Genomic DNA, 16,452 nt, shown 5'->3' on the forward strand with positions numbered 1-16,452 from the left:
GTGTGGGATAATCAATTGACTTACAATTAACTCTGCATGTATGCGAATCTGGGCAGCAGTAATGATGCTGTACTTTAATAGCTAAACTTGCTACGTACAGTAATGGTAATATAGTCTTTAAATGCAAATTCGAAACATTGTAACGGTTTAATGTCAATTAATAGATTGAATTTCATATGTATCAGGGTTTACATGAAGTTCATATCGTAAATAGCGAATAAGAGTTAATTTAAAGCTATTGTTACTCACTAACTGTAGAAATATTCTCATTAAAGTTTGAGCGCTGAAGTTCCTAGTCTTCCTCAGAGAAAAGCTCAATTCTAACCGAAGCTAAACCTTGTGAAGGTTTTATGCTATTCTTCCCCTCCATCTTTGTTAAAGTAGACGATCTAGAATATTTTATATCACAATTTTCTTTCTTTGCTGTACTCATTTTATAACCAAACTGCTGACGAAGGTTGTAATGTGTAGGTGAGCGAGTCACTCTCTCCGGTGTCGCCTATGAATTACAGTTCAGAAAATTTCTTTTATATCGAATAAATCATCATCTGAACGCATATCACTAACCATATCACTTTTATACGTACAGTATAATAAAATTGAAAGGAAGGGATTTAATGTAAACCAATGTATGCTAGAAAATTTTAAAATCAACTGCTGTCTAAGTAATGGATTACTTTTCCAACCGATAGTTCCGCTATCGTAAGCCAAAAATATTATCAGTATACACGAATTGAAAACTACGGACTTACCACATCATCTGGTATTTTTTCAGTATGTTTGACTACAGATTTCGGTTTCGGTATGGTATGTGTTTTCGGACGCGAAATTGCCTTTATTTCAACATCACTTTCACAGTTATCCGAAAGGCCACTATCGCGTAACTTAGATGAATGCTTAGTTTTAATTCTAGCTGGATGCGGTTGCCTATTGTTTGTCTGTTTATATAAATGCTTATTGAAAATCTTGGCAGAAGAATTACTAGCATCTGTGCGAGATAATCTATCTACTTCCTTTGCTAGAACTAATTTGTTATCTAGGAGGACTTTTATTTCCATATTTTGCTTGGCAATTTTTTCCAGCAAAGCGTTGTTAATTTTCGAATAATCGCGATATTTTATATAAGAAATCACAAGGATCGTGAAAGAGATCCCAATGAAGATTCTTCTGCATATCCACGTTGTACTATAAATTATTTCCTATAGACGCGAAAGGCAAATAAATATTAGAATCAGAATATAACTGAATGATAAATCGCTACATTGGGTATATATTCCCTTCCTAACCTTGGCTTTGCTATCCACAGGTACAGAACTGTGTAAAATTGCCCCGAGTAATCGTTCAAATATTACATTAATAGTTAAAACTATAAACAACCAAATTCTTGCATTAGCAGTGGACGGAGTAGTAGTAAGTAAATACGCTAATAAGATACTGATTACATAATAAACGCCAGTATAGATGGTAGAAAATTCTCCAAGAAGTAGCATTTGGAGCGAAGTTAAGTACTGTAAGTTATTTCCAATTCTAGAAAACGCTCCTTGAATTATACGATAATTCTCTAGGGCGATATTGTTAGTCTTTGCCAATGTATTTGTCATGTCTTCACTAGAATTTCTTATCGATTCTTTTAGAATTCTTTCATTTTGAATTATTAACCTTTGATTCTCTAGGGAATTATTTTGCTTTTGTAATACCTATAAAAACATTAAAATAGGTATAGCAAGTATTTTATTAAATCAGTCGATGATTAACTGTGGCGAATCTGATTTTTAAATAGCCAAAGTATTTCAGTACATAAAATATTATAAAAATTGTTCTTCATGCTAAAATCGGATCAACATTGATCCCCGAAATCTTTTATAGCCGTGTTCATTAGAAATAAAAATAATAACGTTTGAGTGTATCAACAATTGTAATTATGAGTATAGAACTGTTGACTAATTGAGCAATAATGATCACATTATACATGTTTGCATGCAGAATACTGCTTCAGTTTACTACAGCACTTAACGAGTCATCAGACTCCTCACCGATCATTCGTCAATCGAATAATACGCTTAATCTATCATAAATATACAGAAGTTTATTTGTGTGGCTAACCTCTTCATGGTATCGTAACGACTGCTTCAATTTCATAGCTGTTTCAATGGAAGAAACCGATAGCTGATTGATAATTAATTCAGTATCTTCTTGCCATCTCTGATTTCTGATGAAAAAACAGATACTAATTGCATTTGTGAAGAATTCAGTGTAGATGATAAAGTCCGCTTTATCCATGGTACGGGTGCATTCTTCGATAGATTGATTGTCGGAGCATGGGAATGTCGGACGCCCAGATCGAGCTAGATGGCAATTAGTCAGAGCGATAGCTAACCTTGATTGGTCGACTGAAGAAAGATGCTTACAACCACTGTGAAATTGCATCAAGGCTTTATTCCAACATTGCGATGTTTCGCTCCACTTCTGTAAGCGATTAAGGTGTTTCTGTCCATGGCTGATACTTTCACTAGATACAATTTCGAAGGCTGGCTGTTCATATTTTTTACTCGTAAAATCTGAATTACAAATAAGTGACAATCCAAGCAAAATAGTAGCACCTAAAATTACTCTATAACTGTGATAGAGTCTTCCGGCAAGTTCCATCGTTGTACGTATTAATTAAGAGGGTTCATAAAAGTTAAGAACGAAGTTGTCGCGCAGCATGTACGAAGAAGAATAAATAATTTGATATAATCAAAACTAATGCCTTAATGAAAGAATTATGTACAGTACAGTACAAATAGTGTATGACCATGCACTGTATCTTTCCCGTAGTAAACGTATGGCACAAAGTCGGATTTAAGTGTAAGTAATTGAAGATATTTGTACAAAATTTCGGAGTGGAAAAGAATAAAGTTGTAAAAAGCTAATCATGTTTATGACAGCAACTGCACAGTACAGTACAGTACGTTAACTACAATTTGTGCCCTAATCAGGGATTTTTTCTTAGACGTCCCAGAATGTCCTGGCTAATACGTAGGATTTTTGTGAAAGTGTACGCATGAAAATTTTTCTTTCTTTAATAAATTTTATACTAAACGAAAGAAAATGAGTTGATTTACAAGGATCTGTCGTCAAAATTTCTGTATAACGTTTAATTTTTTCATAATTTAAGTTTAAAGATAAACCGTTATTTCGAAAACTACAGTACGCAGTATAGTAAACAGTGATGGTACTGTACAGTACAGTACAGTACTGTATAAACTAGTGTACAGTACAGTACTGTATGTTTATTTACACTATTATACTGTACTGTACAGATTATTTACTCTACAGGATAATAATAAAAATGATTTTAAATGAATCAAATTTGAGAAATTAATTTTTTAAAATAGCGCTTACATTGCTGTCGAATTTTGATTGGCCTGTGATTTGTACGGAAGACAGTACAGACGCCAACCAAGTCGAATCGAACCTGTTGAATTTACTGTACTGTACAGTACTATAGTTATATAATAAGTCTATAATAATAAGTGTATCCAGGGACTACTCAATCAAAATTGTACCCCGTTGCATAAAAATTGTCACCCATACTCTATAAAGATGAGAGCTCTTTCTAGAGTATGGGTGACAATTTTTATGCAACGGGTACAATTTTGATTGAGTAGTCCCTGGTGTAAAGCTACAGTGTCATGGTCTATGGACTAGTGTACTGTACTGTACTTATTACAGTACGGTACATACAGTGTATACTGTACGGTGTACAATACTGAATTCAGATTACTGACACGGTGCACTACCAGGGGAGGTTTCGTAGAACATGGAAGGTGCTAAAGGTAGCGACAAGCCGCGACCTCCAGATCCAATTTATGTACTTCGCAGTATTAAATCACCTGTAACAGATTTAAATATAGCTCTTTTAAGCAACATGCAGGTTATTTTTTGTGGGTACTGTATACGTATCCATGCTCGATAAGTTTAAGTTTTAAGTTTATAACAACAATCATGTTGAATCATTACAGCAGAAATAAGCTATAAGCAATCATCTATAGTATTGAACACTGTACTGTATACTGAGTAGCCCATAGCTATAAAATGGCATTTTTATTCATACTTACAGTCGTTTCGATGGTCAAATAGAACTATGGAACTTGGAAAGCAAGCGCGTTATGTCGTCTATCAATGGGCATGGATGTTCTTCGGTTAATGCTATTGGATATCTATACGCTGAATATTTTTATAGGTACAGTACTACCGTACACTATAAACAACGTACATATCCACAATATTTCCTACATCTGTAACATTTTTTAATATACTGAACACGTCAGTCATGGAAGGGATGGTAAAGTTAATGTTTGGAATTTATGCGGCGGCGGAATCGATAAGGTATCTTCATTTGCGTCCGAACTGACTAATTTCTGCAAGGCCTCTACTTTCTCTGATGGTATGTAAAATATTGTAAACGTTATTATACTATATCTGGCACTAGTTGCTTTTTAGCTATTACGTTATGATATAGCTTGTGATCTTACAAGTGGATTTATCTTAGATAATCTTAACATCATCAAGAGCTGTTGCAATGAAATTAAGAATTGGATTGCACTGCCAGGTCCTGATTCTGAGGTAGTCTTGCTTTATTACACTACTCGTATTCTTGTATGTATATTGTGCTATCAATTACAAGAGTGTATGAGCCTGCTTTAATTCATGTGAACCAGATTACTATCAAAAATATTTGGAATGGTGAAAATGTGCATAAATTAAATATATCAAATGATGGTGGGCTTGGTAAGTAAATTAACACCAGAATTGCTATACTCTAATAAATATTAATGTTTCATTTGCTTAAAGTATATAAACATTATATCGTCGCGTGCTGTATATGCAGTATGATATAATCAGACAGAGGGTTAAGAACCGTACGATGGTAAGTTCAGCTAATAATTACTACTGATTCTACTATACTATAATATCAAGGCATGTGCATGTACAGTAAATGCATAGTAAACGAGCATTATGGTAGACCGTATATCATGGCCGGATACGAATGTGGAGACATAATTCTCTGGGATGTCGCTGAGCGTAAACCATTATGTCAAAATAAGTGCTTTAATGAACCGGGTTAGTGACGCTACTGCTGCTACTTTTCAATATCGGTTCATTTAACTTCATGTTTAATTTGAATGAATTATCATTGCAAGAGAAAAAATTAACAGAGTAGTTTACTTCTTATTCAGTAACTTGTTTAGATTTAACTTCAACATATGCACACGGCTTGGTTGGATCGGTAGAAAGAGCAATTACAACCGTGGAAATAAATAACATGGTTCAGTGTTGTCTATTTATTAATGAAATTTCTTAATAGTATACACTACAAAAAACTTACAACGCTAAAAATGATTTGCAAGCGTTAGTGACTAGGATACTTATTTCTATACTACCTCAATAATAATTATAATAGGAAACCTTAAATGTTAAGCGTTCCGCAATTACCATAAAAAATAGTGGTCTAAATGACATAAAAATTCGACCTGATAATAAACTGGTTGCAACTGCTGGCTGGGATGGAAGGTAATATTTATCAACTGTATCTTGGTTATTTATAAGTAGTTGCGTTATCGTTTGCTTTAAATACTTCGATCGCATTCCGTTTTAAAAGTGTCCATAAACTAAGCATCTCTCAATTATAATTATTTAATGTACACTCATTAATTTTTTCGGTACATATATGTTTCATGGCGAGGTAGGATTCGTTTATTTAGTATGAAATCATTGAAAGCACTTGCAGTTTTAACCTACCACACGGAAAGCATATCAAAGCTCGCTTTTTCCTACAATAACGCCATTGGATCGAAGCAGTTGCTAGTAGCTGGTTCAAGAGATGGCAGAATCAGTTTATGGTCAATTTATAATTGATATACTGTAGGTACTTCTCATCAATCGCATGCTAGCTGCCAAATTTATATCTAACACTACTGCCTTGTTTGGTTCCTTTCATGCTAACTCGGTTTTGTCCATTGAATGTAAATTATACTATGAATTACGTTTATAATATACAAGATATGTCCACTGTACATTCACTACTTTCTTATCTACAGTATAATTCAGAAGCCAACGAGCAAGTTTTTTTCCGTGTGAAGTTCTATTATTTATTTGTGCATTTAATAGCTGCAGTAATATACGTACATATCACGGGTTTTAATGACGTATTTTACGCACTAAAGTAGTGGTAAGTAGTACAATGTAATTCGAAAATTTTCGCAATAAAATACTAGAAAACAGTCTGCCATTAATTCTTGTGAATGAGGAACGGGCTATGTGATTCTGTTCATTAAAATATATAGTTATCTAACATAATTCTGAATCCACAATACATTAAAATAATAAATCTTCACGCACACAAGGGTTGGCGTTCATGAAGAATTAGCGGGCAATGATAGTCGCTTCTCTTTAAGTGATTCTACAATATTGAAAAAATATCTCATTTTCACCATAGCATCACGAGCAGCTAATAAATTATCTAAAGTTGGATAAATGCAAAGAAGAAATGCAGCATTAGAAATAGAAACAAATAATATCCTTATCACTATATTTTAGAGACATATCTACTTTTCACTGTTCATTTATCTTACGATCGCGAAAGCTGCTTGCACTCTTTTTGATGCAATCCTGTAATTTTCCTATGTGCACATGAAAAATGAGCAGTTAATCCGCTACATAAGTGATACAACTACTGCGTACTTAAACCATATATCGTTGTTACACCAATTACCTTGTACTTCATCTTCGATCTCGTCCAATAGTTTTACATCCTCACAATTTAATACCCTTTCATTGAGATCTAATATCACTGATAAGAATCCTACATCAGCAGTTACGTCCCTTTCTTCTAAACTAATACCTTCGAGTTCTAGCTGTAGTAATAGCGGTTGACAGCTGTTAATGCTCAACAAAGTAAATTGAAAGGCTTTACAAACGCCCCTACCATGTAAATACCGCGGCTTAACGGATGAGTTAATGTTTCGTAGGCTTCATTAATCAAAGCAGATTGTTGAGCCGAATAATCCTTTTCTTTCTTAGCAACAAAAAGATTGCAAGTTATCTACTATCATCGTGTATTACGGAGACAGAATCAATCTGTTTATCGCATTCAATTTAATTTGATTTGACGACGTTAAGATTCTGTGATTATAATATGAAATTACGAAGTATCCCACTCTATTCTGAACTTTTACTTGAAAAATATAATCATTACAATGACTAATTTACGTACATCGTACCTGAGATTTCTTAATAAACTTATCAGGATGCAACTCTGCTTGCAACTGTAAGAATGATTGCTTCAATTTTCTTAGATCCATGTCATATCTTAATTTACTACAACGAATACTTTCATGTTAATACGTTATTAAAATATCACTGATTTAAACTAGAAGAACAGTATAATAGTGAAATTTATAGTTATAATAATACAGAAACATGGATTATATATATTAAGCGGTAGTACATAACTATACTACCATTTTTACAGGGAACTGATTATAACTATGATATTAACTAGTACGACAACAAACACAATGATAAATACTATATGCATACCTATCAAAATAGCGAAAAAAAGTTACAGCGGTATTAGGGGGTTGAATCGCTACACAAGAATTGCAAAAAAAAATATCCTTTTGATCGATTTCTGATTGACAACTCCAGCAGGTCTTAACATTTGTTGAAAAATATGTTTGTTGTGCAATCGTTGTGTTTTTGAAGCTGAAATTAATTCGGTCTGTATTTCTCAGACCGGAAAAAGAAAGGTATCGTAATAATTTCGATTGTTGAAAACGTAGTATAGTGTTACTTTGTATGCCTATCAATTGATTGCTAATAGTAGAAATTGTTAAAGACATAGGATAGCGAAATAAAGCGAACCGAAACGTCATCGTATAACCAACCGTAGGCGAAAGTGAGCATCAATTATAATTATTATACTGTACGTATTAGTATACTGTATATGTTACTGTGAACGTACAGGATAACCGACAAGATGGTGAACGTATAGGCTGACCGGTGATATTATACGATTACCGGCTTCTTACACTAAGCGTCACATACTGTACAGTATACATGTATACAGTACTGTACTGTACTGTATGTCATATACTGTACTGTATATAACATACAGTACAGTATACTGTACAGTACAGTACTGTACGGTGCAGTGACATTGTTATCAACTTTCATTGCCTAAATTAATAGTACAGTACAGTACAGTACAGTACTAGTGTAGTTTTTCACTACTGCTTTGCAAAGCACCGGTGCTGAATGTACAGTACAGTGTACTGTACTGTACAGTACTTTACAGTACAATACAGTATACTGTACTGTACTGTACAGTACTGTAGATACAGTAGATCTACAGTACGCACTCCTGTACAGTACTGTACTGTACAGTATTTCCGTTCCGTTCAGCGATACAGTGTACTGTACTGTACAGTACAGTACAGTACTGTATAGTACTATACTCGGTAGCCAGACCTGGATACACTTGCGTACTGTAGTACAGTATAATAATAATAATAGTAATAATAATAATAATAATAATAATATAATTATAATAACGTTAATATTGAATCACATCTGAGTTAGGTTGTAAACTGAACTGTATTTGTTTCACAGCCGGATATTATACTGTAAAGCTAGTAAAATATCACTTGTAAATATGTTACTGTATTATCCGTACCGGTGCGTACCAGGTTACCATGTCAACAATACTGTACATTAACGATATTGCATGAATTTGTTCGCAACTTCATCGCAGTTAGCGTAAATTACTGTACAGTGTAAGTATATGCTGTAGAAGTATCATTTGTATAGTATTACTTTACATTTGATACTTTGATACTTACGAGTACATAGTACATAGTACATACTGTACTGTATACGTACAGTACAATAAAATAATTATGTTAATCATTAATTATAATTAAATATATATTTACAGTAGTTATTGTAACAACATGACACTATAACAACAATAATGAGCTCGCGCATTCTATCTGTATATACGGCATGCCCTAAGTAGTATATTTTATGCGATAGGACCTTCTCTGGTAACACTCGAAAGAAAAAAAAGAGGGAAATATTATAAGTGAAGTGGTATCTAGTATCATAGAATAACCTTGTATCATTAATTTTGAATGACTCAGTCATTCAAACTGGGATTTCATTGTAACCTGTGTTTTAATTCGTTTTACTATTGTAATGTCATCGTGCTCAAATATACTTATTAGCTTTTTCATATTCTTAATACGTTTAATACAGTCATCATAAAGTCTACGATCAGATCTACGAAAGGAACAAGTTTCATTAAGCTGTGCGATCACAACTGGCTGATTTCCACTCTCCATTCTAGAAATGTACGTAGTTACCTGCACTACCAAGTGTCTTACACTTATAATTCACAGCCATGCCGTATTGCACTCCGATTAAAACTTAAGGGCTTAATAAATTGCTAGAAATAGAAACAGCGACCAGATTAGAGAGATGCAACGAGAATTTTTATCCAGCAATGATGAGATAGAAGTAGAAGTAGCGAAGATTAATGAATTTGGCTGCGAAGAGTACGTATCCACAATAAAGTATTTAATTATATATTTCTATTATACGAAATCGTTTCAATAGTCATATTCTCCGTATCGTATAGCAAGCGCATCCGAATACCAAATTCACAAAAGTCGATATTTTAGCTCCTTGTATCGATATAATTTTCATCATTTCTGTAGACTTAATATACTGTATAACATTAATATTGTAACATATTTTGAAACAAATATTAAAGTTATAGTAACTCCGAACGAGAACTAGCATTCAGTTTACTCTGTAATTTAGTGATATTTTCGAATAAAAAACACGTCTACGCTACTAAAATTTAGAATGAGGTATTGCAGTACTTACGTAATTTTCGTTTAAGCACAACAGTCGTAAATTTTTCACATATACTACGCGTATAGCATGCTGTAAATACGATTGTTGCATACACCAGCAATAGAACTTTTATTTCGAAAACGCTTAGAGTCATGAATTACCTTGATGCATTTAAGAACTGCTTACAAGCTTAGTAAAGACTACTATCGGAATGATGAGAATTGTGCATTAAACTGTGTTACTTCATAAAAACTCTTAGCTTACTTTGCTGAAACTGTTATACTGATGAATATATAACTATGTCCTACTGCACCCTCTTTAAGCTATCGTACCGATACATCAGTATCGCTGTTTCAATCAAATATGGTAAGAATTTATGTTAAATGGCCAGATCTGTCGTGCATTTATACTTTGTTTCTTTACATTTATTTCTTACTTTGCAATACTATAAGTAGTTTGTTTTTAACAGTCGTAAAAGCCTTATAACAACTAGCTTGATGTCCTGTCGGTACTCTGACAGAGGCACCAAATTTAACTTTTCAACTTCATAGGCAGCTAAATATTATAAAATTGTAGTACTATGTATTGTAAAACAATACGTTAATAATGATATACGTATATCCGAGTGATCCTCATTTATCATTTCGAAATTATTTAGTATTACTGAAACATAACGTGCGAGGCGCATATCAATTCAACAGTACTGTATTACTGTTATGTATTATTATTATACCGTTCAGAGATCATATATAATCGTTCCTGGTTTGATGAGTAGTAGTTGTCGAAAACTAATCGCATAATACAGTGTCACAAAACAGCTCTATGCGCACTTATTACTAACTGTAGTACTTGTCTACGATCTCTGAACCATTTAAGGAATCAACAATAATCATTAGATTCTTCTCCTATAGTTACTGGAGTGCTAGACAACTACCGTTAGGATAAAAATGTACTTTATTGAAGAGGGAAGCAATATGGCCAAGTGCCTACACACACAAGACACAACAGTAAATGCTTGTAATATAGGTGTAAAATATCCTTACACTGATGCTAGCAAGCTTTACTCACGGAGAAAATTACACTTACGTTCAATTAACAATCTTGAGAATAATAAATCAATTTATAATCAGTCCACTTAATCATCAAGTAGAATAATTAACACCGATCATGAAGCATGCTCCTTAATGTAACAGTACATACAATTACATTTATTACCGTAGTAATTGCTTGCTTTCCATGTTATTTATCGATCAATTATAACGAAATATATCCTTATAAGTGACATCGTACTTAAAAAATTATTTTTTATTGGCCCCTATTCTAATGCTTCATACATCTTAATGAAAGATACTAATGTAATTTGCTATGATGCTGTGCAATACCAATTCTGCTTATTGACACCTTTATACCTACAGTATATAAGTATAATAATGCTACTCAACAAAGTTATAATTCTAGAGTTATTAAGCTACCTTAAACATATATATAACAGATTACAATGACAAGTAAATCTATTTAATATACGTGTATTAGTCAGCAAAGTCTAAATTAACAAGCTGCGAATAGCTCTATTAGTAAATTAACGAAGTCAACTAGAATCTATTGATGCATTACATCATACAAGTTCATTAAAATCTAAGCTTAAAATTTTAAACAATTAAGATGTATGTACCTTTTTACAAAGACAATCAGTAGCAAAAGAAAGAAAGAAATCGACCATATCCTAATTATTATATATTATCAATAGATTGTATTTTTAGTAAGGACAATTTCAATTATCTACGGCATCTAATCGATTAAGAACTTTAATTCTGAGAGACGTTCACAATACAGCATTCGTTATACCATTAACTTAGCTAATAAGGAATACCGGAGCTTATATAAATATACTAGGTTAAATTTTAGATTGTACAGAATTTCTTAATTGTGGATTCTTCTGAAAATAATGTAGTTCCGAAAAGTATGCTAATTAATTCGTAATTATGCAATATACGTTAATGCGAAGAAAAAAGTAAACATTTATTCTGGTTGCAGTAGTATCTAATTTCATATCAGTAAACTACCAATAATAAAATAAAACCCGTAGATTTTTGAAGGCTCGAGTTATAAAATTCATATGCTGACTTTAGATAAACATCAACTTCAATTTGCTTCTTTTCATATTCAGAATGAAAGAAGTAAAGGTTGGTGAGTACGGTTCAGTCTTATTGATTAGAGACAAAGCAGGAGATTTTTCGGCCATAGGAAGAAAATGTAGTCATTATGGAGCTCCTTTGAGTAAAGGTGCTCTATGTGATAATCACGTGAGATGTCCTTGGCATGGTGCCTGCTTTAACATAAAAACTGGTGATATTGAAGATTTTCCTGGCTTAGATAGTATACCAGTTTATAAGGTAATATTAATGACGATCCATATACATAGTAATTTGCGCTATGTAAATTCAAGGCATAAATATAGCCCTAATACTAATGCTTTATTAATGTAACGTATTGTCTAGCCTGATGTATAGATGTTTTGAAGCTACAAAAGTTAGACGTAGACTTATCTGCCAAGATATACGAGTATTACAGTACTTTGTACCAGTTGAAATAATTTAATGTACAATATTACACATTATAATGGTACGTTAGGCTTATAGCATGCAATTTGAGCTCAACGAATATAAAATTCTATATTATTAGGTCAAGATTAATAATGGCAGTGTCTACATCAGATGTCGCCGTCAGGTAACTGGATCTATCAAAAATTTGATAATTATGTTATCTTTGTTGATCTTGCTTCAATACTTTATCGCTAAATTTGTAAATGATAATAGTATTTAAAATAACTGTTAGCTGTTGCGTTTCCATCCATTTTAATCTATATGTAGCACATTGCTAATGACGTATATAAATCAACATTTATTACGATACATTTAATAATGCAATTTTAAATAATTCGTCTATAAAGTATTATTTTTATTCCTTGATGAAAGTATAACTGTAACAACTTACTAGGAACTATCGACAGCAAAGAGATTGCCCACTCTTACTAATTATCAACCTAATTTCGATAAACGAGTATTCTTTATTATTGGTGGAGGTATGAATTCTTTATACTCGTTTCTATGCACTCATCTTATGTCTGAATTTAAGGTTTATATTGCAACCTTTCATTACGTATTCCCTTAAGTTGTAGTAACCGTGGTAATTGATGAATTAACAATGCTGTAGGTCCAGCAGCATTATCATGTGCTGATACTTTAAGAAAGGAAGGTTTTCAAGGTCGCATCATCATGGCAACTCGTGAACGAAGTCTTCCATATGATCGTCCAAAACTCAGTAAAGCTCTTAGCAGTACTGCTGCATCGTTACAGTTACGTAGCGCTGAATTCTTTAAAGATACTGCAATTGAAGTCTTAACTGAATCAGAAGTAATAAACCTTATGAAATTGCTACTTTATTCCCCCTATTGAGATGAGTGACATCTGAACGCATCTTTTATTGACTCTTTTTTTAGGTTATAGGTCTAAATATCAAGACTAAGACCGTAACAATGAAAGATAACAGCATAATAATATATGACTCTGTCCTCATTGCGACTGGCAGCAAGTAAGTATTACACGGAGTTAATTAATAATCAATACTGCAGTATCATATGTCAACATTAATGCCAAGTGCAGTCTATGATTAAGTTCTGCGAACTACGTTAATACAGTACAGGTAATTTAATGTTATAAATACATTATGAAATTATATTATCCAAATTCTTTAGTCCACGTATAATGCATATAACTGGTTCACAAGCCAAAGGAATCTTTACTCTGCGAACTCCTGAAGATGGCAATGCCATAGGTAAGTTATGAGGCTACATAATTGAGTTCTCGTATATTAGTGCATACATGACTTTATCGATTACAGGAACATGCATTATTTAAGCGATGGTTGTCAGTAAGCTGTCGATGCACACATAGTTTGCATCTGATATCATAATTCAAAACTTTCTTTAATTATTCTTTGTATGTTTTTTTTAATATTAATTAATTTCATCAATGTTTATAAAGCATCGGAATCAAATGGCAAGAATGTAGTAATTGTTGGCAGTTCATTTATCGGTTTGTTATCAGCAAGCGAGTTAACATTTTAATATATTTATTATAAATTGTCTCCGTTTTTAAACTTTAGCGCCAAATATTAACTAAGTTAGCGCAGTTAATTGAAAATATTTATGCTATACGATACTTAGGCATGGAGATAGCTGCCTATCTAGCTAATAAAGTGCAATCAGTAAGCGTTATAGGTCGCAGTCAAACACCATTTTCAGCCACGTTGGGTCCTAGGATTGGTGCGGCACTGCAAAAAGTAAATAAGTGTATAGTAAAATTATAAAATACTTTAATATGAGTGAATCTGGACGAAAACGATACACATAACGAATATTACGGTCTCTGATTATATATTATTATTAATGTTAGCGTTTATTGTATGAGTTATAAATTGTATTATTTGTTTTTATAGATGCATGAAAGTAAAGGCGTTAAGTTCTTCTCAAAGACGAATGTTAAAAGTTTTCACGCCGATGATAACAATAATGTATGAAATATTTTTGTTGTTGACTTACCGAGTTTTTTAATTATCGTAAAGTTTGAATATTTGCTTTCAGCTAACTGGTTTAACTCTATCTAATGGAATATACATTCCAGCTGATGTTTGCATTTTAGGAATTGGTAAAATTTAAGAATAATTAAGTATTATTATGAGTGTATTTTTGCTACATATAAATTATACTGCCAATTTTATTAGTTCAGCTTTAGTAAATTCTAAGATTAGTACATACAAGTATAGCGTGGATTTATATGTATACGAGTACTACGTGCAGGCTATCTTAACAATCGGTATGATTGCATATTATCTTACAATGTATAAGGAGTTACCCCAGCGACCGAATTTTTGGCTGGTAGTGGTATTAGCTTGAGCAAGCATGGATTTGTTCCTGTAGATGAAGTTAGTTAGCCTTGTATAATTACATCATTTACATAAAAGTAATCTTGGTGTGAATTTTACATGATAAGATATTTACATAATGCAAGTATCTATTTCACAATAGAACATGAAAGTAGCAGCAGACGTTTATGCAGCTGGCGATATCGCACAATTTACTATTCAAGCAACGCGAGGATTACCAGTCAGCATAGGACATTATCAAATTGCTTTAAAACACGGTAAGAAGGATAGTATCATCAGCTAAATAGGTATTTATGACGATCTTCGATCCAAAATGTAACAAAAATCCCTAACAACCTTAAATTTTTACACTATACTAATCAAAAAACTGCTCTTGTCTATACATAATGATTAGTTATGAAACATTATGTATAATTTAGTATTTACTGGGAAATTTAATAGGCAATATCGCTGCTAAAAATATGTTGGGAAAAAATGTTGCATTAAATACCGTGCCTTACTTCTGGACACAAATGTTTGGAAAATCATTGCGATATACAGGTTGATATATTATCGTATAATATATTTATAGGATTAATGACTATGTACTCGTATTATATAGCTTTACGATAACAAATCAGAAGCATTATATTTAATAAGCAAAATCTGCGTACATGCGTATAGGTTTCGGGGCTGGATTTGATGAAATTACATTCGATGGGGATGTAGAAGGATTAAGCTTCATCGCTTATTATATCAAGTATATATTTTAGATATCTAATTTTGGGTAGCTAAAACTATGATCGTTACAAGTTTTGGCTATTAGTTCGTATAATTAATTAACTGGTATTTCATATTAGATCTAACCGCGTTATTGCAGCTGCAAGTATGGGTCGTGATCCTGCTGTTTCTCGGATTGCAGCTCTCATGCTTTCAAATAGTATGCCTTCAGCAGACGAAATTAGGTAATTACAAATGGAATACTTTATTTACAGTTAATGTTGTTTCATGCGTTAATTTATTTGTTACAGGAAAGATTCCATGGTTTGGCAAACCAGACTTTAGTTATTTTTCAGGCTATTCCGTAATTTCTACGAGCTAATCAACTGAAATACTGTTAAATTAATTTCATAGGGTAGTTTCAATGCGTTATGCTAATAACTTAAAATTTAAGTTCACTAAAATATGACCTTCAACTGGTTTTATTACTATCGTAGAAGAATTATTAAACTGTAGTATGGCAGATTATATCTTATTCTGTATAAGTTTACTAAATCACAACAAAGTTAGACCTACGAAAACTTAAGATAAAAATCTACTTTTATTACAATATTTAAAAAGGTCCGTGTAAGCTAGTCTATGTATTCCTAACATACTTTCTGTAGTAGTAGCATGTCTAGAATAACACACTCACACTTCCGTTAGTTAAATATCTGCGTGCAATTAAAACAGATCTTATGATTTTATGCTCTATCTACGAATGAAACTCCAATATCCTAACATTCAGTATTTTTAGAAATAAAGAAAGCTTTAATATGGTACATTTTTTAGCTTGAATCACATATCTGTTTGTGAGTAGCCTAGTATCTTACAATTTCTGAAGTACAAAATTTTTATAAAACGATG

General features: G+C 32.5%; 4 protein-coding genes across 4 annotated transcripts; 2 read left to right on the forward strand and 2 right to left on the reverse strand.

Annotated features, from left to right (window-relative positions):
• Positions 1 to 292: 292 nt before the first annotated feature.
• Positions 293 to 2,646, reverse strand: TRIADDRAFT_59725 (uncharacterized protein; the record flags this gene model as incomplete). The annotated part of the gene is made up of 4 exons (XM_002115829.1): positions 293 to 499; positions 753 to 1,199; positions 1,287 to 1,697; positions 2,104 to 2,646. The coding sequence occupies 4 exons, from the start codon at positions 2,644 to 2,646 to the stop codon at positions 293 to 295; spliced, it is 1,608 nt and encodes a 535-aa protein (XP_002115865.1).
• Positions 2,647 to 3,802: 1,156 nt separating this feature from the next.
• TRIADDRAFT_59726 (uncharacterized protein) lies at positions 3,803 to 5,347 on the forward strand (the record flags this gene model as incomplete). Its single annotated transcript, XM_002115696.1, has 6 exons — positions 3,803 to 3,916; positions 4,103 to 4,184; positions 4,314 to 4,371; positions 4,670 to 4,773; positions 4,963 to 5,106; positions 5,235 to 5,347. 6 exons carry the CDS (start codon positions 3,803 to 3,805, stop codon positions 5,345 to 5,347), a joined length of 615 nt encoding a protein of 204 aa, XP_002115732.1.
• A 1,051-nt stretch (positions 5,348 to 6,398) lies between these two features.
• TRIADDRAFT_59727 (uncharacterized protein) lies at positions 6,399 to 7,346 on the reverse strand (the record flags this gene model as incomplete). Its single annotated transcript, XM_002115830.1, has 4 exons — positions 6,399 to 6,505; positions 6,758 to 6,899; positions 6,971 to 7,060; positions 7,266 to 7,346. The coding sequence occupies 4 exons, from the start codon at positions 7,344 to 7,346 to the stop codon at positions 6,399 to 6,401; spliced, it is 420 nt and encodes a 139-aa protein (XP_002115866.1).
• A 4,725-nt stretch (positions 7,347 to 12,071) lies between these two features.
• Positions 12,072 to 15,891, forward strand: TRIADDRAFT_59728 (uncharacterized protein; the record flags this gene model as incomplete). Its single annotated transcript, XM_002115697.1, has 16 exons — positions 12,072 to 12,296; positions 12,586 to 12,630; positions 12,901 to 12,985; positions 13,117 to 13,316; positions 13,403 to 13,494; positions 13,658 to 13,737; positions 13,947 to 13,997; positions 14,129 to 14,244; positions 14,401 to 14,475; positions 14,546 to 14,609; positions 14,810 to 14,886; positions 14,990 to 15,104; positions 15,289 to 15,387; positions 15,511 to 15,586; positions 15,687 to 15,791; positions 15,858 to 15,891. The coding sequence occupies 16 exons, from the start codon at positions 12,072 to 12,074 to the stop codon at positions 15,889 to 15,891; spliced, it is 1,539 nt and encodes a 512-aa protein (XP_002115733.1).
• Positions 15,892 to 16,452: the final 561 nt, after the last annotated feature.

The sequence above is a fragment of the Trichoplax adhaerens genome, genomic scaffold, assembly GCF_000150275.1.
Source record: "Trichoplax adhaerens TRIADscaffold_12 genomic scaffold, whole genome shotgun sequence".
NCBI classification, from domain to species: Eukaryota; Metazoa; Placozoa; class Uniplacotomia; order Trichoplacea; family Trichoplacidae; genus Trichoplax; species Trichoplax adhaerens.